The 24869-nt window shown below is 44.4% G+C and overlaps 1 protein-coding gene across 5 annotated transcripts in view; it reads left to right on the top strand.

Annotated features, from left to right (window-relative positions):
* Positions 1 to 24869, top strand: part of LOC139273122 (follicle-stimulating hormone receptor-like) — a 311116-nt gene that overhangs the window by 270115 nt on the left and 16132 nt on the right. For 4 of the 5 annotated variants that reach the window (XM_070889531.1, XM_070889535.1, XM_070889532.1 and 1 more), the window contains 4 exons: positions 9785 to 9856; positions 21831 to 21911; positions 23337 to 23405; positions 24258 to 24332. In XM_070889531.1, coding sequence (XP_070745632.1) covers positions 9785 to 9856; positions 21831 to 21911; positions 23337 to 23405; positions 24258 to 24332 — 297 coding nt within the window. The remainder of the gene's footprint in view (positions 1 to 9784; positions 9857 to 21830; positions 21912 to 23336; positions 23406 to 24257; positions 24333 to 24869) is intronic. The other variant, XM_070889534.1, reaches the window with a different exon arrangement.

Here is a 24869-nt window from a genome sequence, read left to right as displayed (position 1 = left end):
GCTTGTTTGGCTATTGTGGGAGGCACAAGGGAGATTCACCAGCAGCAAAAAGCCTACTAAGCACCAAGAACATAGTTGGCACCGAGTTTTTGTCCAACAAATAACATATAAAATGGAAGGGATGGAGGAGGCCCTGGAGCTGGTAGCCAGGAACACTGGTGGCAGAGGGCTCCCAGTCGTCCCGGATCACCACACTGCACCCTAAGGTGACGCACCCCCATTGCCAACCACACATGAGAGCCAGCAGCAGCATTTTGCTTCTGGCTTGGAGCGCGTTCCCACCTCAGGACCATCCTCTCCCATATCCGTCCAAGCAGCACTTCGGCCATCACCCTACCACCCCCCCCATCCCCGCCGGCCTCAATGAAGCATCGCCTGAGGACCTCCTCGGCCAGGCGGCTTGGAGTCAGGAGGGGAAGGGGTACAGGTGGGGAGGAGATGCGGGGGCGGAAGGGAGGGAGGGTTTGGACAAAAATACTGATGATTTCAGACTAATGTTTGGTTTAAATGTTTTTTATTTAACAAAAACTTGCAGTACATTGGCTCAGATAGCTGTACCATTACATGCTGGTGATTCCTTAACATATCAAAGGGTACAATCACACTTAACTTCAATGAACGTAAACTTTAACGGTCACCAAGGTGATGCCCACCATTGATGTATGACCTGCTCACCCAGCAGTGTGTCAGCCATGGAAATAACATCAACATTCTTTCAGGCAAAGTGATCATTGATGAGTGCCTGATGTAAGGCTCTTGCAGCTATCATGCCACCATGGGCCCTTTCATGAGGTCTACAGGGGGGTGGGGGCATGGCTTCAGCATCAGCCTGATTGTCTGGCCCGATGTCAGTGTCCGCCTCCTCATCCTCCTCTTCCTCTCTCTGGTGAGGTGGACTGTCAGACTCATCAGGCAATTCTTGTCCCCTCCTCATAGCCAAGTTGTGTAGCATGGAGCAGACCACCACGAATTGAGTTACCTGCTCAGAGTGGTATTGGAGCTCGCCTCCTGAGTGGTCCAGGCATCTGAACTGCTGCTTCAGCATTCCAATGGTTTTCTCCACGATATTGTGAGTTGCTCTGTGGCTCTCATTGTATCGCCTCTCAGCCTCGGTGTGGGTGTCACGCAGGTCTCAGCCAGGTGGCGTTGCTATATCTTTTGTCCCCAAGCATCCGGCATTGACCTTGTGGCTGATTGTTAAACAAGTCAGATACAGTGCTCTCATGCAGGATGTGCGCATCATGGATGCTGCCCGAAAATTGAGTATTCACTGCCAGTAATATTTGCTGGTGGTCGACAACCAGCTGGATATTCAGGGAGCGGAATCCCTTGCAGTTCCTGAAAACCTCAGCATCCTGAAAAGGTGCCCACATCGCGATGTGTGTACAGTCTATTGATCCCAGCACCTTGGGGAAGTTTGGAATTCTGGAGAAACCAAGAGCCCTCTCACTCTGTGCCTCCCTGGTCATAGGGAAGATGATCAAGTCCCTCCTGTGTACAAACAGGGCTTCAGTGACCTGCCTAATGCAGCGATGTGTGGCATGCTGAGAAAGTCCGCAAACTGTGGCCTGAAAGGAACCCGAGGCATAGAATGACAGTGCCGTGGTGACTTTGACTTCGACGGACAGTGCAGTTCTGATGGTGCTGGCAGACTGCAAGCCTGCCCTCATGAGCTGGCATACCTCAGTGATAACCTCTTTGTGGAAGCGTGGTCTCCGAAAGGCAGGTGGTGTCGGGCAAGTCGAGGTAAGAATGCCTCTCCTTGTACTTGTGGGGGGTGTAACGTCTGGTCCTCCTCATCTGTCTGTCACTTCATACATTGGGCACATAATGCAGTGCAGTGTTCCTTAGGCGATGTCGAGGGTGCTGCATGTATTTGGTCACCAAGAGAGGTTGAGAAAGGACAGGCCCCATTGCAGTAGTTCTCTGTCTGCCACCGATTGCACACAAACAAGGACTGACCCGACAAGCACACCTCTTCAATTCCTATCGGTCACAGTGTGGTCAAGATGTTTTCAGAGATGTTCACATCAACTCCAACGACCTGCAGAGTACATCGTACCTCAGCCGAGGTTGAAGCATAGCAGCCTTTTAAAAGACGCAACATGTGGTCTACAACATGGCGTCCATAACGCTGTGATTCATTCCAGTTAGTTCCACTTTTTGTGGGCGTTTTTTTGGGTGAGCGATATTGTGTGCGATATGTGTGCAAGGTGGTGAAATTGACGGTGGGCGATCTCCATGGCCGCTTCTTTGGGTAAATATGCACTTTACAACAAAAAACGGTTGCCGGCCTTAATATTGAATCTCGGCGTTAATTCCATGAGGAAAGTAACGCTGGGCGATAATATGGGCGTTGAATTCGCCCATTCTGTTGATACCGCCCAAAACATGTGGGCAGGCGGTAATATTTTTTCTCGCCATTATGCCCATTGGGAAAATAACATTCAGCGATAAGTCTCCTAAAAAAGCCCGTCAGTTTCCATTTTATGCCAAAATGGGCGATATATGAGCGTTATATGTCATTTCAGCGGTAAAATGGGCGTTAAGTGGGCGTTATGAAGGCAAAAAAAGTAGAGGTTCTCGCCCTATATTCCTCCAGAGATTCTACAATATTTAGCCATCGATATATGACATAAGCTTCCCTTTGTTTCTTTATCCTCCCCTGTAAGTCCCTAGACATCCAGGGGGCTCTAGAATTGTTATTTCCCAGCCTTTTTTTTTTAAGGGCACATGTTTGGCCTGAGCCCTCCAGATCTCCTCCTTGAACGCCTTCCAGAGTACCTTCAAGTCACTGTTTCCAGCCCACTATGGCCAAACCACTTCTCAACTTAGCTTTTCCCCAATTTGGGACTTTTATTCTTGGTCTATCCTTGTCCTTATCCAGAACTACCTTGAATCTGACTGAATTATGATCACTGGCACCCAAGTGCTCTCTCACTGATATCCCTTCCACCTGCCCAGCTTCATTCCCCAAAACTAAATCCAGAACCGTCCCCTCCCGTGTTGGGCTTGTTACATACTGACTAAAAATGTTCTCTTGAATGCATTGTAGGAATTCCGCACCTCTATACCCTTCACACAATATTTGTCCCAATCAATATTAGGATAGTTGAAATCCCTTATTATTACTGCCTTATGGTTTTTGGACTTCATAGAAATTTGCCTATATATTTGCTCTTCTATCTCCCTCCCACTGTTTGGTGGTCTATCATACACGCCCAGCAGTGTCATCGCCCCTTTTTTATTTTTTAGTTCGACCCATATGGTCTCATTTGATGATCTCTCAAACATATCATCCCTCCTCACAGCTGTTCTTGCTGATTGTATGGGAGTAAAAATAAAACGGGGAAGGTGGCTCAACCGTGGCTAACAAGGGAAATTAAGGATAGTGTTAAATCCAAGGAAGAGGCATATAAATTCGCCAGAAAAAGCAACAAGCCTGAGGACTGGGAGAAATTTAGAATTCAGCAGAGGAGGACAAAGGGTTTAATTAAGAGGAGGAAAATAGAGTACGAGAAGAAGCTTGCCGGGAACATAAAAACTGACTGCAAAAGCTTCATAGATATGTGAAGAGAAAAAGATTAGTGAAGACAAACGTAGGTCCCTTGCAGTCGGATTCAGGTGAATTTATAATGGGGAACAAAGAAAGGGCAGACGAATTGAACAAATATTTTGGTTCTGTCTTCACGAAGGAAGACACAAATAACCTTCCGGAAGTACGAGGGGACCGAGGGTCTAGTGAGAAGGAGGAACTGAAGGATATCCTTATTAGGTGAGAAATTGTGTTAGGGAAATTGATGGGATTGAAGGCCGATAAATCCCCGGTGCCTGATAGTCTGCATCCCAGAGTATTTAAGGAAGTGGCCCTAGAAATAGTGGATGCATTGGTGATCATTTTCCAACAGTCTATTGACTCTGGATCAGTTCCTATGGACTGGAGAGTAGCTAATGTAACACCACTTTTTAAAAAGGGAGGGAGAGAGAAAACAGGTAATTATAGACCGGTTAGCCTGACATCAGTAGTGGGGAAAATGTTGGAATCAATTATTAAAGATGAAATAGCAGCGCATTTGGAAAGCAGTGACAGGATCGGTCCAAGTCAGCATGGATTTATGAAAGGGAAATCATGTTTGACAAATCTTCTGGAATTTTTTGAGGATGTAACTAGTAGAGTGGATAAGGAAGAACCAGTGGATGTGGTGTATTTGGACTTTCAAAAGGCTTTTGACAAGGTCCCACACGAGAGATTGGTGTGCAAAATTAAAGCAGAGTAGAATCCCTTTCTGTTTATGTGGACAGGCCCAAAATGCTACATAAGTGCAATCAATCATCTTTTGTGCTCAGGGAATGCCAGCAGTATAGTCAAAGTGTGTAGTCCTTTCATGCTGCTGCTGCTTAATGGAAGATGTTATGAAGGTGTTGCCTGTCCTGAATGAAACAACTGTCATCTCCTTTTCCAAGATGGTGGATGGGATAACAGCTCCCTCGGGAACTCTCCCCGAACAATCCTCCCCTCTGGCCATCTGCTGCCATCCTTCAACTCTCTCTCCCTCAACCTTCCCCTCCCTCTGACTAAGCATCTTCTGGCTCTAACTGAACCCCTAAAGTACCTTCTTACCCCTAAAACCCGTGCTGCAAGGGCCCACTGCCCACCCCCATCCCCAGTCATGACTCACCTTCCAGGTCGACCTCTCTACTACCAAGGGCCCTCCAACTGTACTCTTGCCGACTCAGCCATCTCTAAGTATCAAACTGGGCGACATCTGCCATTTGTTAGACTAACCCCATTAATCTTGATGATATTTTGTGCAATAAGTTGCTGAAAGTGCGAGCTGATGACGGCGCAGAAATAGAAACCGGGCATCTGGGACCTGAGTGAGCTGAGAAAGCAACTGTGTATCTCCTTAACCAATCAGATGAAGGATTTTGAAATTAACAGCGCGTGGATTAAGAAGGAAGTGTAAATTAGAATGGGTGAATTCAATGTCAAATCAGATACAGAAAGAGAAATAAAGGGAGGGAAAGAAAGATTGGATTAAGAGAGAGAAAGAGACAGAAAGGAATAGTTAAAAAATAATTTTTTAAATTTTTAAATTGATATTTTTTTAAAATCTCCAGCAAATAAAACCTGAATGAATGTGACTGCACTTGTAATAGTTAATTTTCAGCTCCAGAGAGGTTGGCTGTAATTAACACTTATCCTGCTGTTAACAGGGTACTGGAATGGACAAGACTTAACTTTCTGTGGCGAGGTCATATCGACCGCCCAAATATAGCAACTTCAAGCCAGTCAATGCATTTCAGTGGTGAGGCAGATGGTGAGATGTAGACTAATTAATCATACAATAGTGTTGCTTTACAACAGATTCAATTTTGAGATGCATTAATCTTACAGAAATGTATTCAAAGTGGAGGTTCTCAGGATTAGAGTACCTTGAGTATGTGAAAAAGTTCAATAACCCAATGCTCTGCCTAATCAAACTCTTTGTGCACTCACTCAGATACATTTTAAGGTTTAGCAGTACTGATATCTTCTTCTGAAAATAAGGATCTGATTTAAGATCTTAAGGTACTTAGCCCTTGGCACGGCTGCACAAACTGTAGTGCTTTGGAGAGAAGTGAGTATCTTCAAACAAACATTCAGACAAAATGGTACACAGAGCTAGGCTTCTGAAGAATCCCTGATGAGCTATAAATGGGAGATGATTTAAAAGGCAAGTTTGAATCTCCCTGTTTAGAGCAAATTATAGCTTGCAGGAAATGATTTTGAGTGTGATTTTAACCCCAACAGTGCAGCGGAAACTGGGCGGACGCGCCGTTAAAATTGTCCAGATTACTTACCCATCAGACAGTAACCAAGAATTCACCATCTGAATTTAAACATGCTCTGCTCAGCAGGCAGCAAGGACACTCACCCAAAGCTGAGTGGTCCTTCTTTACATTTGTATATAAGGTCCTCATAATGGTACCCAACTGCAATTTTAACTGGTGGCCTGAGTGGGGGAGCCACTTTAGCTTTCGCACCAGATGAAGATAATGAGAAGAGGAGCCAGGTCAGAAGAGGGCCAAACAGGAAATGTTTTAACTTTCCTTTTTGATCAGGAGGAGCAGGGATGCTTCACCGGGCTCCACAAGGAAAGCATAGGCCTCCCCTGTCATGGGCTCACCATTCCCGAATGCGAGACTCCCGCGAGACGGCCCCCAAAGGCGATCCCACTACCTATATGTTATTGGTCAACGGCCTCTGGGCTGTGCAGTTTTCCACCACTTCCCGCTCATTCTGGGCGGGATGTCAGCCGGCTGGATTTAAATGAGGCCCAGCCATTAAAGTCAGCCAGGTCTAATTCTGTCACAGGCGAGTGGGAAGTTAATTTGTCAGATCAGTTTCCAGCCGTAAACCTGCCGGCAGGCCTCTAAGTCAGAAGTCTGAGTCATTAAAGAGAAGGAACACCAAGAGCCTAAACACTCAGGACAAAGTGACCAAGAAGGTGATTTCTTTATTGAGGAGAAAATGGTCTTCAGGACAGAAGCAAAGCATCAAATGATAGAGGTGTGAAGATGCTTGGTTAGCCTATTTGCTGGGAATTTTAAACTAAAGAATGACCAATTGGGCACCTGCAAATTATAAATTAATACAAACATATCAAGCTCCTAAAGATTCCTTAAAAAGGGTCAATGGAACACTTTCTAGCTTTGAAACTAAGGAGGCCAGTCTCCCCTGAAAGTCTTAATTTTGAAATCACTGAGATGATCATGTAAAATGTTCTCATCTAGAAGAAAGGAAACTTTCTTAACTGTACTTCATGTGCGGCGAACATGAGGCACAAGCTGTTCCACAAGACATCCTCATGAAAGACTAACAAAATGACAGGGAATATAGGAAAATACTTTTACATGGACTCTTTCAGACCAATTCATCATGAAAATACCCTTATGAATGGTCTCATAAATGGTTGGAACAGGCAAGTTTTTGACTTCAATTGAGGGAACAAATGATTCCAAGCTGGTGGTCTATCACAGGAACTTAAATCTGATGGATAATGTAGGGAGAATATGTTTCCTGTCAAATGTTCTTGCCACTAGAGCAGTCATCTGCTACCAAATTTTGCTTCCCCAGAATATAGACTGCTGAGAAAGTCAAATAATGAAGTCTAACCTTGGCCAACCAGCTGGTTGGCTGGCTGACAACAACATATATTTATATAGCGCCTTTAACATAATAAAACATCCATAGGCGCTTCACACCTGTTACCAGAAACCAAGCTTCCAGCAACTAGGAATGAGGACAGTATCCAAGAAAAAATGAAGAAAATAGAAGAGGATGTAACAGTTGATACAGGAGATTCTAAGGAAAAAAGCAAGCAAAGAGAAAGTCAGTACAGCCAAGGATGCCTGCTTGGGGCATGAATTCAGTTCCTGCAGAATAAGAAATGTTCAGCTCCCACAACTACTAAGAAAAGCTATTCTTGGATGTAGATTCAATGGCGTGCACTCTGGGATAGAAAAATGAGTGACCATGTTCTGCCTTTAGGGTTGTAAGGAATTCTTTGCAACAATCAACTTTCTCTGGATTCATCTTTCAATGAAGGGGAAAACTTTTGGTGACACTTAAGAATATCAAGATAAAGAAAATTTGCCAGAATCAGAAAATGGAAATGATCTGTCATGGTACTGACCATATCGATTTTTACATTTCAAAAATTGCAATTACAGGATTGGAGCAACTATTTTTAGATGGCCTCTTTGGTATGGCCTAACATAAACATGCATTTGAATAAATATTAATTTAATAGCCATTTACTATTTTGCTGTGTAGAAATAGTGGGGCCGAAATTGCCCACCGCTGGAAACGGGGCACACCTACCTTGTTTCTGGTTATTTTACCGGCGCGGTGGATGCGGTAGCCTCTTGAACGAAATTCCGCTTTTTGGCTTTTTTTTCGGCGGACTGGAAGTAAGTCATAATGGGGCGGAAGTGAGGCGGTAAGCAGAAGTTCAGAGTCTAGAGGGAGGAAGTTGGGGGTGAGCAAAGTGGCCGCCACTGTCAGTCTTCAACCATAGCGCCGATGGCTTCATCACAGCGCCGTGTCACCACGGGCTCTCCCCTGCGCAATTTTTTAAGTTTAGTCCGCTGGGCCACCAGGCAGGGTTTCGGCCGGGCTAGCAGCCTGGCACCCAAGAGGGGGAGCCAGGCTGCCTGTTGGCGGACCGGCTGAACCCAGGGGCATAAATGTCGACATGGCAGTCGGCCGGCAAAAGAAAATCATGGTGTCAGTGGCAGTGCACCCTCCCCTTTAATGGGAGCCACACTGCTATTTTTGACGGACTAGAACCTCACTGCACCGGCAGAAAAAAGCAGCTTTTGACACCGCTTGGCGGGGGCAAGATTTTCTCAGCAGAATTTCGCCATCGGGGGGGAATATCGGCGGTGGGCGCTCTTATGACTCATTTAGGACGGATCGGCAGTAGCAGCCCCAGTGTTCCCTGTTACATTACTTTGAGTCCACAACCAACATCTAGTACATGCCACTCTTTCCAAAAGTATACTCTGTAGCATTGATTATTACATAACACTTCCCATTAAATTTGGTGGCAGTATTTTAAATTACATGAATCATATTGCTACAATCTAAATAAGCCTGTAAAAGGCCGGTTAAAAAATAACCCTGGTCATCCCAGATAGCAGTGTGTTTGTACTTGCAATGTGATACCAACAGAAGATGTTACCATAGTTTTCCAGTAGGCTTACATCGTTGTAAAATTACTTGGCATTTTAGTTATATCCTTGGCAACTGGTGAATTCAGACAGCAAATTTATCTTGGATTTCCTTTTTTTTATATAATATGAAAAGAAATGCAAGAATTTGGAATTCAATAAACAAAATGGTATTGAAAATCCAGGGGATGCCATCTGGTGGTTATGCTGGGATTGCACCCGCTGGTGTTCTTCAGCGCTGACCCCGCTGTGGGATTAGTGGGAGGGCACATCATATGTATGGGGTGAGCTGGTGCAAGCACCAAAGTAGGAGCATTGCCAGTACCCGCTTGCCCCATGCAGCCAGTCTGCCCATCAGTAGGGGTGCCCAGGCCCACTTCAGCCCCTTATGTAGACTTCATCTCACTGGGCGTGCCAGTGTAATTGTACTAAACTGGGTCCTGAATGAGCAAGGGAAGCAGGAATTCCTTTTGTAGGGATGTCCTGCTCCTGCCCCCTTCCCTCCCCCCTCCCCCTTGACATTTGCCTTGTAGGGGGCGAGCAGAAATCCCATTCCTTACAAGGACAATACTAGAAACAGGGGAGACCCATTGTAAGTGGGTTCTTGTTACTCTCCAGTGGGTTTTGCCAATCTCCTGCTGATGTTGCTTGGGGAGGTTGATGGAAGTCCTACGGATTGACAGGGCAAATAAGATTGAAGCTCAAGAGTAAGTTAATGAAGATCTACTGACCCGATGGGCTGGTGAGCTGGCACAAATCCGTAGTAAAATCCTCTAGAATTCTATTACATTTTAAATTTCAGTGTTACTACACAGATTTGGAACTATATTGTGCTATCATGTCAGCTAAACTGTCACCTTGTGCTGTAAGCAGCTCTGTATGCTCAACTGCAATTCAGAATCAGCATATAATCACATGCTGTTCCCTTCCCAAAACTCCAATGAATGACACTAGGCTTGTACTAAATAATTTACAATGCGTTCTATTGCTGATTAAGTCATAAACATTTTGTTGTGCAATGCATGCTTGTCTACCATATTTCTTATGTGTTTCCTTATCTCTACAGGACTATTACAAACACTGGCATAAGGTTCTTCCCTGATATCACAAACATACATTCTGAAGATTTTTTCCTTCTGTAAGTCCTTTAATCTGTGTCTGTTACAGCAAGAATAAATTAGTGTTCTTTCCAATAAAATTTGAAAGCTGTTGTTTCCTTAGTTGATTTTCTATACTCTTTTTTTTCTTGTTCAGATACTGATCCGTTAAAAATTATAAATCCGTGATTTGTTGACACTCAGACTCATGGGTACTAATTCCAGACAAGTTCTCCACCTTTTCAGAATCCATTTCTAAAAATATGATTTTGTAGCTAAATTTCAATGTGATTTTAGACCGACTTGTACAGAGATAGATATAGGGCTCAATTTTGACCAAAGCCATTTTTTGGCGTATTGCCAGAGTTATTCCCGTTTTTCTAGGCCACAGCTGTTCAAAAAATAAACGTGACAAGTTTTCCCGCTCTATTTTTTTTAATTGGCGCCGCGCAGCCTGTCCTGTAGCCTCGGGAGGTGGAGCCAAATGTCTGTGCCGAAAAAACGATGTTGCCCCTTCTGCGCATGCGCGAAAAAATAAAGGATGTTTTTGACGTGATTCCGATGGGCACACAAGCACAGTATACCTTCTGGTCTGCAATCGGCCATTTTTAAAGAGCCAGTTGTGTGTGTGAGAACATTGAGTGCTGTGTGAGAACTTTTAATTATTATTGGAAAAATCAGAGCTGCAATGCAAGATGCAATGCGGCGCAAGGACCAAGAATTTCTTACAGGATGAAGTGGAGGCACTAGTTATTGTGATTGAGGCCAGATGGCAGGAGCTGGACACCAGCAAAAGTCACATAAAAGTTCCACCTAAAGAAATAAAGAAACGCTGGAACCAACTTGCAGCACATTACTGTGCAATGGTGACCACCCCGAGGTCTGGAGGCCAATGCAAAAAGAAGTGGCAGGACCTTGGTCAAGTAGTTAGTGAAACTAATATTTTCATTTTTCAATGGAATTGCAATTGTAAATGTGACCATCTGTATATGTCCCACCCAGCAGAAAGTTATATTTTCATCTTTGCAGAGGAAAGTGGCACACAACAGACGAGAAAGAACTCGAACAGGAGGAGGCCCGACAAATCTGCACTCACCGACATCCTTGGAAGACAGGGTCGCTGCTTTGATGGGTCTTGCCTGGAGAAAAGCAACCACCACTGCACAAACTGGGCCCACACTCGAGGGAGAGGGTAAGTCCTGCAAATTCCTGGCTTTGCTAAATGTTAAGTACTGCGCAGGCTAGCCATGCTTCAGCTCATGGGGATGTCTCCGTCAGCTTCGCTTCGGTTGATGCAATGTGCTATCAATCATCGTGGTCCTTCAAATCAGCCTGCTGCCTGCGCTGTGTGAGCCTACTCATTTCAACTACCCTGCCCCCTCCTCTGCTGCTAACCATTTGTCTGTTGTGATATATTTTGCAGATCTTGAGGCCAACCCTGACGATGCAGAAGAAGATTCAGACACGGAGGAGCCTGAAGAGGAGAACATCTTCCAATACCACCTTCCAGCCCAGAGCATGGGGGTGAGGGTGAGGAGGAGGGGATGGATGAAGGCCCCACTGTTGTACTCACTTTGGAGGAGGTGCAAGTGCCACCCATTGAGGTGCTAGCCCCTTCCCTGAGGAGTGGTTTGAGTGTTGGTGGGACATTCCATGGTTTCCCACCATCCAAGGCTGGGGATTCCAGTGGGGTGCAGCGAGGCACAACCAGGGCTCCACCGTCCCAGGCTGTGGGTCCCACTGGGATGCTGTGAACCACACCCAGGTTGAGGAGAGGAAGGAGAGCTCAACCTCTCCTGAGATGCAGTATCTAACAGATGTGGTTCACATGATGGCAATGAATGCGGAAAGCATTGACCTTACCTGATCAATCCTGGACACCATCAGTGGGGTGGGTGATGAGGTATCGGGACTGTTGGGAAAAGTAACAACACTCTCACGAGAAATGGAACATTGTCCGGGAACATGAGGGAGGGAATATCTCAGTCAGCAGAAACAATGTTGGTGTACATGAGGGAGAGAATGTCACAGGTAGCTGATGCACTGTCAGTGAACATGAGGGAAGGAATGTTGCAGGTAGTTCAAACACTGTCAGTGACCATGAGGGAGGGAATGATGAAGGTAGTTGACACACTTTCGCTCAACATGAGCGAGGGCATGTCACAGGGGTAGGTGAGACACTGTCGGTGAACACGAGGGAGGGAATTTTGGAGGCAGTTGAAACACTGTCAGTGCACATGAGGGAGGGAATGTTGGAGTTAGCTGTTGCAATAAGGGAACACGCCCAGATCCCGCACCAACTGCCGCTCCCATTCCAAACCACAGACCAGCCTCTAAAGAGGCCCAAGTCAGGCCTTCTATATTACCGGCTGCCTCCCCACCCCACCCCACCGCCCCATCAATAAGTTTGCATTACCCGAGATGTTCGAAAGAATAAGCTTGGTACCAAACCGAGAAACACTGCGCCACCGCCTGCGGGCAGGGGTGGAGTCTCCAAGACCAAGTGCAGCGGGCGGTCTTAGAATAAGATGGAGGAGAGATGGGTGCAGCCTTTGTTTGCTGCTGCTGCTGCTGCTGCTGCTGCTGTTGTTGTTGTTGTTGTTGTTGTTGTTGCTGCTATTGCTGCTGCTGTTGTTGTTGTTGTTGTTGCTGCTATTGCTGCTGCTGTTGTTGTTGTTGTTGCTGTTGTTGTTGTTGTTGTTGTTGTTGCTGCTATTGCTGCTGCTGTTGTTGTTGTTGCTGCTGCTGTTGTTGTTGTTGTTGTTGTTGCTGCTATTGCTGCTGCTGTTGTTGTTGTTGTTGTTGCTGCTATTGCTGCTGCTGCTGCTGTTGTTGTTGTTGTTGCTGTTGTTGCTGCTGCTGCTGCTGCTGTTGTTGTTGCTGCTGTTGTTGTTGTTGTTGTTGTTGTTAGTATTATTGTTGTTACTGATGTAACTGTTCTCAAGTTTAAAGTTTTTTTGTAAGTTATGTAAACTTACAAGTTAGTAAAAGTTCGTAAGTGATTTTAAAGTTTTTAAATAATCTTAGAGTTTGTAATTGATTTTAGAGTTTGTAAAGTTAAGTTAAATACAAACAAATGTTTGATAAACTTTTGAATAAAATATATTTTAAATTATAACTAAATCATTTATATTATTTGTTCCATTAATAACACAAATTTTGGAACTCAAGAAGAATCATTTCCATTATTTGTTTGATTATTAACACAACTTTTTGAAGTAAATAAGAATAATTTCCATCATTTGTTCCATTAACACAACACAACATTACAGAACAGGTCCAAACAGTAAACATGGTCCATGTGGAATAGTTGCCGCTGAGTCTTCAGGCAGCAAAGCGTTCGCGGATGAGCTGCTGGTGCAAGGCTCGAGTAATTGTTAAAGGGGCACGATGGCCCGTCCTCCTCCGCCGTCGTGTTCTGGGTTCAGGTAGTTGCATGGCTTCCTCGTCTTCGTCCTCCTCCTCCTTGTCATCTGCATCTTCCTGATCATGATCATCAGCCACTCTCACCTCCGGTGGGTCTTCTAATACCAAGTGCTGCTGCCTCTTGATGGCTAAGTTATGCAGCATGCAGCACACAACAGTGAACTGACTGACAATCTCAGGGGAGTATTGCAAGTAGCCTCCAGAATGGTCCAGGCATCAGAATCGCTGTTTCAAGATGCCAGTGGTCCTCTCTATTATGCTGCGTGTCATGAGCCAGGTGGCGAGGCCGTAACCTTTGTCTCCCAGTAGCCAGCTCTGCCCCTCTGGCTGCTGCTGAAACATGGCAGATATAATGCTCTTGCATAGGATGAACACATCATGGGTGCACCCAGGGTGTCTTGCATCAACCGACATGATGCAATGGATGTCGTCACACATGAGCTGCACATTAGTAGAGTGGAAGCCTTTTCTGTTCCTGTACATCTTGGAATCCTTCAAGGGTGCTCACAAGGCGATGTGGGTACAATCAATGCAGCCCTGTACGTTTGGAAAGCCAGCAATCCTAGAGAAGCCCACAGCCCTGTCACGCATTGCCTGGGCGGTCATAGGGAACTTTATGTAGTCATTCCTCTGGGCATATAGTGCAGCAGTCACCTGCTGAATGCAGTAATGTGTTGCTTGATGAGAAATGGTGCAGACATCCCCAGTTGTAGCTTGGAACGATCCAGATGCATAGAATGAATGTGCAGCTGTAACCTTCACGTCAACTGACAAAGTAGTTCTCCTGTTGCTTCTAGGTTGCAGGTTTGCTTTTACTAACTCATAGATCTCAGTTACAACTTATTTGCGGAAACGCAGCCGTCTGACACAGTCTGCATCACTCAGGTGCAGGTACGTCTCGATATACCCGACGTGGGTAAGGCCTCCTTCCCATCACCCTACGGCTCTGATGTTCCTGATGCGATGAAGTCGAATCAATTGTCTCCTCCGAAGCACCATCATGCAAAAGGCTTGCACAAGGTATGGCATTGTCAGTATTGCCCCCATGCTTAAATTTTACCTTTGCAAGAAGCTCAAAACAGCAGGCAGCAGAACAAGGTTCTTTGTTCTCTCTCCCCACAAGGTCTGATTGGACCACACCCAGTGTGAGCAGGCGCAGTGATCGGCAACCCTTCACCACCCACTTCCCCCAACCCCCCTTGGGGAAGAGTGACCATAATATGGTAGAATTATTCATTAAGATGGAGACTGACACAGTTAATTCAGAGACTAGGGTCCTGAACTTAAAGAAAGGTAACTTCAATGGTATGAGACGTGAATTGGCTAGGATAGACTGGCAAATGATACTTAAAGGGTTGACAGTGGATAGGCAATGGCAGACATTTAAATATCACATGGATGAACTTCAACAATTGTACATCCCTGTCTGGCGTGAAAATAAAATGGGGAAGGTGGCTCAACTGTGGCTAACAAGGGAAATTAGGGATAGTGTTAAATCCAAGGAAGAGGCATATAAATTCGCCAGAAAAAGCAGCAAACCACAGGACTGGGAGAAATTTAGAATTCAGCAGAGGAGGACAAAGGGTTTAATTAGGAGGGGGAAAATAGAGTGAGAGTAAGCTTGCAGGGAACATAAAAACTGACTGCAAAAGCTTCTATAGATATGTGAAGAGAAAAAGATTAGTGAAGACAAATGCAGGTCCCTTGCAGTCAGAATCAGGTGAATTTATAATGGGGAACAAAGAAATGGCAGGCCAATTGAACAAATACTTTGGTTCTGTCTTCACTAAGGAAGACACAAATAACCTTCCAGAAATACGAGGGGACTGAGGGTCTAGCGAGAAGGAGGAACTGAAGGATATCCTTATTAGTCAGGAAATTGTGTTATGGAAATTGATGGGATTGAAGGCCAATAAATCCCCAGGGCCTGATAGTCTGCATCCCAGAATACTTAAGGAAGTGACCTTAGAAATAATGGATGCATTGGTGGTCATTTTCCAACATTCTATAGATTCTGGATCAGTTCTTATGGATTGGAGGGTAGCTAATGTAACCCCACTTTTTAAAAAAGGAGGGAGAGAGAAAACAGGGAATTATAGATATCGGTAGTGAGGAAAATGTTGGAATCAATTATTAAAGTTGTAATAGCAGCACATTTGGAAGGCAGTGACAGGATCGGTCCAAGTCAGCATGAATTTATGAAAGGGGAATCATGCTTGACAAGTCTTCTAGAATTTTTTGAGGATGTAATTAGTAGAGTGGAGAAGGGAGAACCAGTGAATGTGGTGTATTTGGACTTTCAAAAGGCTTTTGACAAGGTCCCACACAAGAGCTTAGTGTGCAAACTTAAAACACATGGTATTGGGGGTAATGTATTGACATAGATAGAGAACTGATCGGCAGACAGGAAGCAAAGAGTAGGAATAAACGGGTCCTTTTCAGAATGGCAGACAATGACCAGTGGGGTTGCTCAAGGTTCTGTGCTGGGACCCCAGCTTTCCACAATATATATTAATGATGTAGACGAAGGAATTGAATGTAATATCTCCAAGTTTGCAGATGACACAAAGCTGGGTGGCAGTGTGAGCTGTGAAGAGGATGCTAAGCGGCTGCAGAGTGACTTGGACAGGTTAGGTGAGTGGGCAAATGCATGGCAGATGCAGTATAATGTGGATAAATGTGAGGTTATCAACTTTGGTGGCAAAAACAGTAAGGCAGTATATTATCTGAATGGTGACAGATTCAGAAAAGGGGAGGTGAAACGAGACCTGGGTGTCATGGTATATCAGTCATTGAAAGTTGGCATGTAGGTACAGCAAACGATGAAGAAGGCAAATGGCATGTTGGCCTTCATAGCGAGAGGATTTGAGTATAGGAGCAGGGAAGTCTTACTGCAGTTGTACAGAGCCTTGGTGAGGCCAAACCTTGAATATCGTGTACAGTTTTGGTCTCCCAATCTGAGGAAGGACATTCTTGCTATTGAGGGAGTGCAGCGAAGATTCACCAGACTGATTCCCAGGATGGCAGGACTGACATATGAAGAAAGACTGGATCGACTAGGCTTATATTCACTGGAATTTAGAAGAATGAGAGGGGATCTCATAGAAACATATAAAATTCTGACGAGATTGGACAGGTTAGATATAGGAAGAATGTTCCCGATGTTGGGGAAATCCAGAACCAAGGGTCACAGTCTAAGGCTAAGGGGTAAGCCATTTAGGAACAAAATGAGGTGAAACTTCTTCACTCAGAGAATTGTGAACCTGTGGAATTCTCTACCACAGAAAGTTGTTGAGGCTAGTTCGTTAGATATATTCAAAAGGGAGTTAGATATGGCCCTTACGGCTAAAGGGATCAAGGGGAATGGAGAGAAAGCAGGAATGCGGTACTGAAGTTGCATGATTAGCCATGATCATATTGAATGGTGGTGCAGGCTCGAAGGGCCAAATGTCCTACTCCTGCACCTATTTTCTATGTTTATATGTCTATGTTTCTATGCTACATTTGAGGCGTTGTGCAGGCTTCTGATGCCTTCTTTATGCCTTCCACAGCCCCCCCACCCACCCGGGCTTGATTTTCTGGGTAGTGCAAGCTTCTGATGCCTTCTGATCACCTTCCATAGCTCCTTACCCACCCGGGCTTGATTTTCTGGGTAGTGCAGGCTTCTGATGCCTTCCTTATGCCTTCCACAGACCCCAACCACCCGGGCTTGATTTGATGTGTAGTGCAGGCTTATGTTGCCTTCCGTATGCGTTCCACAGCCCCCACCCCCCCCCTCCCCACCACCCCGGGCTTCTTTTGCAGCTGAGCCGCGAGCCCCTGTGTCTGGGCGTGGGACTGATTCTGCTGGCCGACCCTCCAGCCCTGTTTGGAGACATTCAATGGTGGCATGTCAGTTGAAAAGAAATGAAAACTTACAGAATTCCATCAAACTTCCATTTATAAGTTAAAAAAATGTAATCTTTCTTATGCATGTTTAAGTGTTCTTGACTCCCTCCAAAACTTCGCTGAAAAACAGTGGCTCCTTCCTGTGCCAATTTTTCAATGTGTGCTGGTTTTTCTTAACTCACGAGAAGGTTTTTCAGGAGTGGTCACATACCTAGGAGAATTTTGAGGGGGGCAAACTTATATAATTGACAAAACTGGTGCAGCCATCAGGGTATGCCCCCTATGACACAAAAAAACCTAACCTAATAAAATACTAAGTTACGCTGGCACATATTCTCACATTCTTTGGGGAAACTTACATTTTTTAACTTACGCCAAAAAAAGCAGCGCGTGGCAAAAAAATGGCGCAAATCACTGGAGACAATTGAGCCCATAATGTTGTCTGCAGCATTTGTTATCCTGAAACAGGGAGCCTTGAGTCTCATCTGTTATGTAACCTATAATTACAGCAACTATCCAACGGGACATCTAAGCATTGGTCAAAAAAGACATCAAATATTTGGTACACAACTCAGAATCATATTAATTTTTATTTAACCTGCACAAATAACTTTGTAATCTTTCAATTTTGTTTAATATTTTATTATTTATTGTATGAAACTATGTACATGGTGTGATTTTTATACTACTAGTGCCAAAGATAATGGTAAAATAACATTTACTTTGTAAACAGAACATTGTCTTGCTAAGTATAAATTGGCATTGCAGGCCATGTAAATGATATAGAATCAAACTTCTGTTTAAAACATAAGAAATATCCTCCTCATTTCCGTTTTAAATGTACGACCCCTTATTCTGAAACTATGCCCCTGGTTCTAGATTCCCCCACGAGAGGAAACATCCTCTCTGTATCGACCTTGTCAAGCCCCCTCAGAATCTTATACGTTTCAATCAGATCACCTCTCGTTCTAAACCCCAATGAGTATAGGCCCAATCTGCTCAACCTTTCTCCATAAGACGAGCCCTTCATCTCAGGAATCAACCTAGTGAGCATTCTCTGAACTGCCTCCAATGCAAGTATATTCCTCCTTAAATAAGGACACCAAAACTGTTTGCAGTACTCCAGGTATGGTCTCACCAATGCCCTGTACAGTTGTAGCAAGACTTCCTTACGTTTATACTCCATCCCCCTTGCAATAAAATTCACCTGTCTTTAATTCTGCTGTTCACATATATCTCAATGGCTTCACATGCTTGACCTATATGGGGCAGATTTTCCTGTTCCTGTCCATGTGACTGCTGGATTGTCTGGACACAGTGCATATCAGCAAAGCAGGTGGAGAAAAGAGCTTGTCCAATTTCCCATCCATTCATTTAAATGAGGCCTCCCTTATGGGTGAGGACTTCACCCTGACCAATATTCTTTTATTCACTCGACCCAGATGATTCAATAGCCCTAGGGGCAGGAACTGGAAAATCTGTCCCATTCAGCCACTGTCATGCACAATCTATAACAACAACAACAACAACATGTGTTTATATAGTGCCTTTAATGTAGTAACATGTCCCAAGGTGCTTCAAGAAGTATTATGAGCTAAATTATTTGACACCAAGCTGCATAAGGAGATATTAGGGCAGGTGACCAAAAGCTTGGTCAAAGAGGTAGGCTATAAGGAGCATCTTGAAGGAAGAAAGAGAGGTATAGAGGCGGACAGGTTTAGGCAGGGAATTCCAGAGCTTAGGGCCTAGGCAACAGAAGGCGAGGCCACCAATGATTGAGTGATTATAATCAGGGATGCTCAAGAGAGCAGAATTAGAGGAACGCAGACATCTCGGGGGGTTTGGGGGCTGGAGGAGATTACAGAGATAGGTAGGGGTGAGGCCATGGAAGGATTTGAAAACAAGGATGAGATTTTTGAAATTGAGGCGTTGCTTATAAGGTAAATTTAGTGTGCCCACTGGGGGTCATACTTGAAGGGAGCACAGATTGGTAGTTAGCCAGTGACTGCCTCACACTGGCTCTCTGATCCATACTCCCTTTGAGTGTCAGTTCCACTGGAAATGCAGGAGCACTGAATTTGCACTTATCTACAGACATTGATATCTGTCACTCAATGTTCAACACGTCTCTCTATTCTTATATGCAGTCTATTCACTTCCATGCATTCTCCTTTGGTTTCCAAATACTCTCTTTAATGGTGGGGACTGGAACCATAAAGATGCAGATGGAGCTGATGCATATAACTCTGGATGTACCCTGTTCTCCCAGTCTTTCCTTTCCTGGGTGAGATTTTGTGCTTCTGTGAAGTGTGCTGGCTGACAATTGAATTGAGAATTTCATTTTTAAACTAATTGGACACATACAACATGGATCAGTATCAAGACTGAAGCCATCCTATTCAGCTCTAATCAGCAGTTACATGCTTCTGGCACTGGCTCCATCACCCTTTCTGAGGGCTTGTTCAGTTGAGCCCAGTGCTCTGTAGGCTTCGTGTTCTGTTGGACCTACAACTGAGATAGTTTCAATTGTTTGCGCTACTTCCAAGGTGCATCTGCTGAGACACTCTGCTGCTCATTTCCACGTCTAGTCTCTCAGCAATAATACACTCTTCCTCCTCTGGAACACTGCTTGCTGACACCTCCATTCCACCCTTCCTCCCTCAGCCAGTGTGTCAGTGCACAAGGGCACAGTCAGGCATATGCACTGTCTGCCTTCATGCCCACTTCTAAATTCCCTGGCGGGCTCCTCGCTCCACCCCTCAATGCTTCTCTTGCTTGGACCTTCTGCTGTGTCCTAGAAATAAATACTGCAGTGGACAGAAATTCTCACTGACAGTTCTGTGACAGCCACAGTCCTCATCCTGCACAGCTATCACAAGAATTCCCAACCACAGCATTCTCTGAGCAACAGGAGGTAGGTGCGGGGAGTAACACTGCAAGTGGAAGGAAAGAGTCAGTTGGAACTAAAGGGGCAGGTGTGGCTGAAAGATGCCACTGTGAACCAAGGGGATGGTGTTGGCATTAACTGAAGGGAATAAGGGGGGAAGGGTGAAGGAGGCTAAATTAAACTAAAGGGGAGAGATGAGTGCCAGGAGAGGGAAAGCACCAGCATGAACTGAGGGAGCAGGGTGCCGACATCAAGTGAAGTGTCAGCATGAAATGAACGAAGGCGGAGAAAACTACCATTTAGACTTAAAGGGGAGAGGAATAAATGTGCCAGCATAATCGATGGGGGGCTGGAGGGCTTGTACGAAATGGAAGCTGAGGGAGGAGAAGCCTGTCTGCATGTGTAAGTTTAGGGATCCACAAGAAGGTATTGAGGGTTAAATTTTCCGTTCACTGTTCCTTGGCATGCATCATCATAGGCAGTCCCTTGGAATCGAGGAAGACTTGCTTCCACTCCTGAAGTGAGTTCTTTGGTGGCTGAACAGTCCAATACAAGAGCCACAGTCCCTGTCACAAGTGGGACAGATAGTCGTTGAGCGAAAGGGTGGGTGGGACAGATTTGCTGCACGCTCCTTCTGCTGCCTGCGCTTGATTTCTGCACGCTCTCGGCGATGAGACTCGTGGTACTCAGCGTCCTCCCGGATGCACTTCCTCCACTTAGGGCGGTCTTTGGCCAGGGACTCCCAGGTGTCAGTGTGGATGTTGCACTTTTTCAGGGAGGCTTTGAGGGTGTCCCTGTAATGTTTCCTCTGCCCACCTTTGGCTCGTTTGCTGTGAAGGAGTTCCAAATAGAGCGTTTGCTTTGAGAGTCTTGTGTCTGGCATGCGAACTATGTGACCTGCCCACCAGAGCTGATCGAGTGTGGTCAGTGCTTCAATGCTGGGGATGTTGGCCTGGTTGAGGACTCTAATGTTGGTCCTCCCAGGGGATTTGTAGGATCTTGCGGAGACATCGTTGGTGGCATTTCTCCAGTGACTTGAGGTGTCTACTGTACATGTACTTGGCATGCACTGATAGCAAGAATTACTAAACTGTGCACTCTCACTTTGCGATCTCCTATCCATTCTGGAAAATCCTGTCTGGCATTGCACGGTTGTGCGATATGTACTCCCTGCGCCTGCCCATCAGAATGCTTATCCCTAAATGGCAAGGCCAAGGAACCATAAGGAAAAGAACCTGGCTTTATTGCAATTTAACAAACAGGTTTAGCAACAGAGAGTACCAATAGATCTCCACATATCCCACAATACCTCCACAAGAAATGAGGGAAAATCCCTACCATTCTTTTTTAATGCTGCAACATTAACTTGTCTATTCTCTCTCGACTGTGTTTCCAGCATTGTTTCAGATTTCCAGCATTTGCCGTTTTTTGCTTTATGTTTATTCAAAAAGCCACAGGATTTCTCACTTAGCTCATTTGTAACATGAAAAGCTATGTCTTTGAAATAAAGTACCTCTTAGGAATGACATCATTGCATTTGATTAACATGCAATGAGCAATGTGTACTCAAGAGTACAAATCAAGTGTTGATCAGTCTTGGAACCTAAAGAGATGACTGCGATGTTGTGAAAAAATGATGCCTTAACTACAATTGCATAAGCTTTTGGTTCAGATCAAACCCTCATTAATCATTTACCCTTGTGTAGATAAGCTTTTAAACCTGATAATGAATGGAACATTGCACTGAATTCAAATTAAAATGTAAATTCTGCACACTGAAAAAAATTGACTCAAACACTGTCTGTTTTCTTCAGTGAATTTCGAGACAACATAAACATGCAAATCATACCATCTTACGCTTTCCAGGGATTAAGCACTGGAACATTAATAAATATGTAAGTACACACCTGCTAATTCGACAAGTCAGTTCTACCTGTAATGGAAACAGAAATTGTTAAAAAATGTACAGTAGGGGAATAAATATCTGAAAGAGAAACATAGATGTAACCCTTTATCAGAATTTCCAAAACATTAGTCTATCTTTCTCCAGATACTGTGTATTTCTAGTGATTTCTGTTTTTTTTGTCTGGAATTTCCTGGAACATTTTGGTGTAACTACTGTGTAGTACTGTTTTTTCTGAGGAAGTTTGCATGTAACTGATTTACAGATTTGGCATGAAAACATTGCCATGCGCGAATTGCTTCAAACCTCTTTCAAGTTGCCGAAACCCTCTGCTGCTCGTTTCCATAGCTCCACCCTCATGCAAAAGATTAACTGAAGTAAATGTGCTGGCATAATTTTATGCAGAAAGATTTAGTTTCAGCACAGCCTGAAGTCACCGAATGGGCATAATAACGGAAGAGGAAGAGATCAGCAAAGACAGGCACCATGGCAGAAGGCACTGATAATTAAGTCACTTGCACAGCAACACAATAGCACTCAAAAGTGAAGCTACATCTGGTAGGGCTGTTAACCTCAAAAGGTAATTCTGAATAATTCAGAATCAACAGTGGCTTTTGCCACAATTGCTGGATGTTGCCCAAATTGACACCATGGTAAAGGTATGCAAATTAATCTTTATTACTGGATATAGCAGTGGAGCCTCAGGCCTTTTTAGTTACATTTAGAAATGTAGAAATAAGTTCCTCTCCAGTAGGCTTGGTGGTAAAATGCCAGGGATCTCAACTGGACAACGATGGATTTAATTGAGATTCATGCTCATTATTGCACCCTGGTTTGGGGTGCTTGCCAAACCACTAAATAATGCAGCACTGCTGCTGTGAATCACACATGTGAAAGTTTCCTGATTGTACATGAAAACTCCACTGAACAGCAATACAGACAAACACACAGATGGTTTTTACATTATTAGAGCAAAGACAAATGAGCTCCACAGAAAATTGTGCCGTGAGTTCCCGTCAGCAAGATCGGTGCAGAAACCAGCATAAATTTCAATGTAAAAGCGATCCAGGAAATTGGAGGACTTTGTTTCAGATTTGAAGCATTAGTACTTTTTTCTTTTTTCTTTTTTATCAGTTCTGCTTGTGTTCTTATAAACTCGCACAGTGGCCCGTACGGCAAGCAGTGTATCGGAATTTTGTTTCAGAGAGGTTGTTTTGAAAATTGAAATGCAATTTCTGTTTGCAATAAAAGATTGTTTAAATTAATACTGTATCTGTACGATGTAGAAATTAAAATGTAATGTATATTGTTTTAGGCCAAAACTTTATGGTGTGTAAAGTAAATGCAGGAGCATTTGGCAGCAGGCACAAACACCTAACAATCTTCCATTCCATTTCCCTTTTGTTTTTAAACGCAGAAATCTGATTAACAATGGGCTCATAGAAGTACAAAGTCAAGCATTTAACGGAACAGATTTAGATCATCTGTAAGTTGCTGTTTTGGTTTTGTCAAAAATTCATTATTGTAGTTTAAGGGAGAGAAATTCGGGAACGCGAACTTTACAAAGCTGGAAAAACTAGTGTCAAGTGCTAATGACTTTCAGCTCTCAGTAAATACGGCTAAATACGGCGCTAAATCAAGCTCCACTTTCTTTCTGTAGTGCTAAAGGACGCAGGCGGGGTGGTAGTGGTGCAGTGCTGGACAATGTCCCGTGCAGCCCTGCCGTGATCCGAGACTCCTTCCCTCACTTAAAGGGAAGGGCCTTCACTCCAGGCTCTGCATTGGGACCAGCTAGCTGGCCCTCAACGGCAGCCACGATCCGGCCCGATCAGCCCCATGCACTCCAGCAGATTGCCGGGCTGATCGAGCGTGGCCAAAGAGGAATCGAAAAAATTGAAAATAATGATTTGAACAACTTTTGCACTCCCCTTTAACTTTTGCCGCCAAAGCATCTGACCTCCCGATGAATGCCTCCTGCAGCTGTCGGTGTTTTCGTCTGGTGATGCTGCAGGTGGTGGAACCGAAGTTCGGGACCAGCACGCTACCGTAGCGATGCGCGCAGCAATGATCTCATGACCTCCAGGCCCAGGAGATAGTGGTGCAAAGTGTTACCTCCACCGCAAACCTCTCAGCTAATTTAGCAGGAGTCATTCATCTCGCCGCGTCCGGTCGGTAATTCGTTAGCGCCTCGTTATCACCCCCCAAAGACAATAACGGGAGGCGCTAAAGGGGCTAATATCTTGGTTGAAGAGTTTGTGCTGTTGCAGGAGCACACAGCACGCGCTTGTCCTATTGCATGGCGACTGGGAACTTTCATTATTTTTGCCTTTTTTCACAGCAATCTCACAGATAACCAAAATCTACAGAAATTGCACGATGATGTTTTCATGGGAGCAACAGGTCCAATTGTTCTGTAAGTGAAATGTCATTGCAACATACATAAACCTGCGAGGAGGGGGAATGATGGACATTGGCAGAACTGACTGATCTCGTCCAACAACATTTTCAAGTATAAAAATATAAAGAGTGAAGTTAATTTTGATAGAATATTGGCAGGTAATGTTTGTTAGATTGGTTGGCATGAAACTTAACCTGGTGTTTTTTTGAATATTTGTTCAATAATTCCATGATTGGACTGTCCCCTCCCGCTCAGAAAAGAAATAACATTTTCCTGCTTAAATGTCCTTACCGAGGTTATTTCCATTGAGCTTGAATTGACTCGATCCTATCAATGTGAAGCAATCCTCTCAATACATGCTCTGAGCAACATTTCTATCAAGAATTTAAATCTCTGACCCCTCCTCCATACCTTCCCTTTATCTCTAGAGTTTTACATTTGTTTGGTGCTTTTTTTTGTTTATGTACATTTCCTATTTCCTTTTTTTACTTTAGACCCTTCTGTGCTTTCAATTATTTCCACAAATGATGATCAAGTATTCTTCTTAAGTGT

The sequence above is a fragment of the Pristiophorus japonicus genome, chromosome 9, assembly GCF_044704955.1.
Source record: "Pristiophorus japonicus isolate sPriJap1 chromosome 9, sPriJap1.hap1, whole genome shotgun sequence".
NCBI lineage: Eukaryota > Metazoa > Chordata > Chondrichthyes > Pristiophoridae > Pristiophorus > Pristiophorus japonicus.
This window is presented reverse-complemented; position numbering and strand designations above follow the sequence as displayed.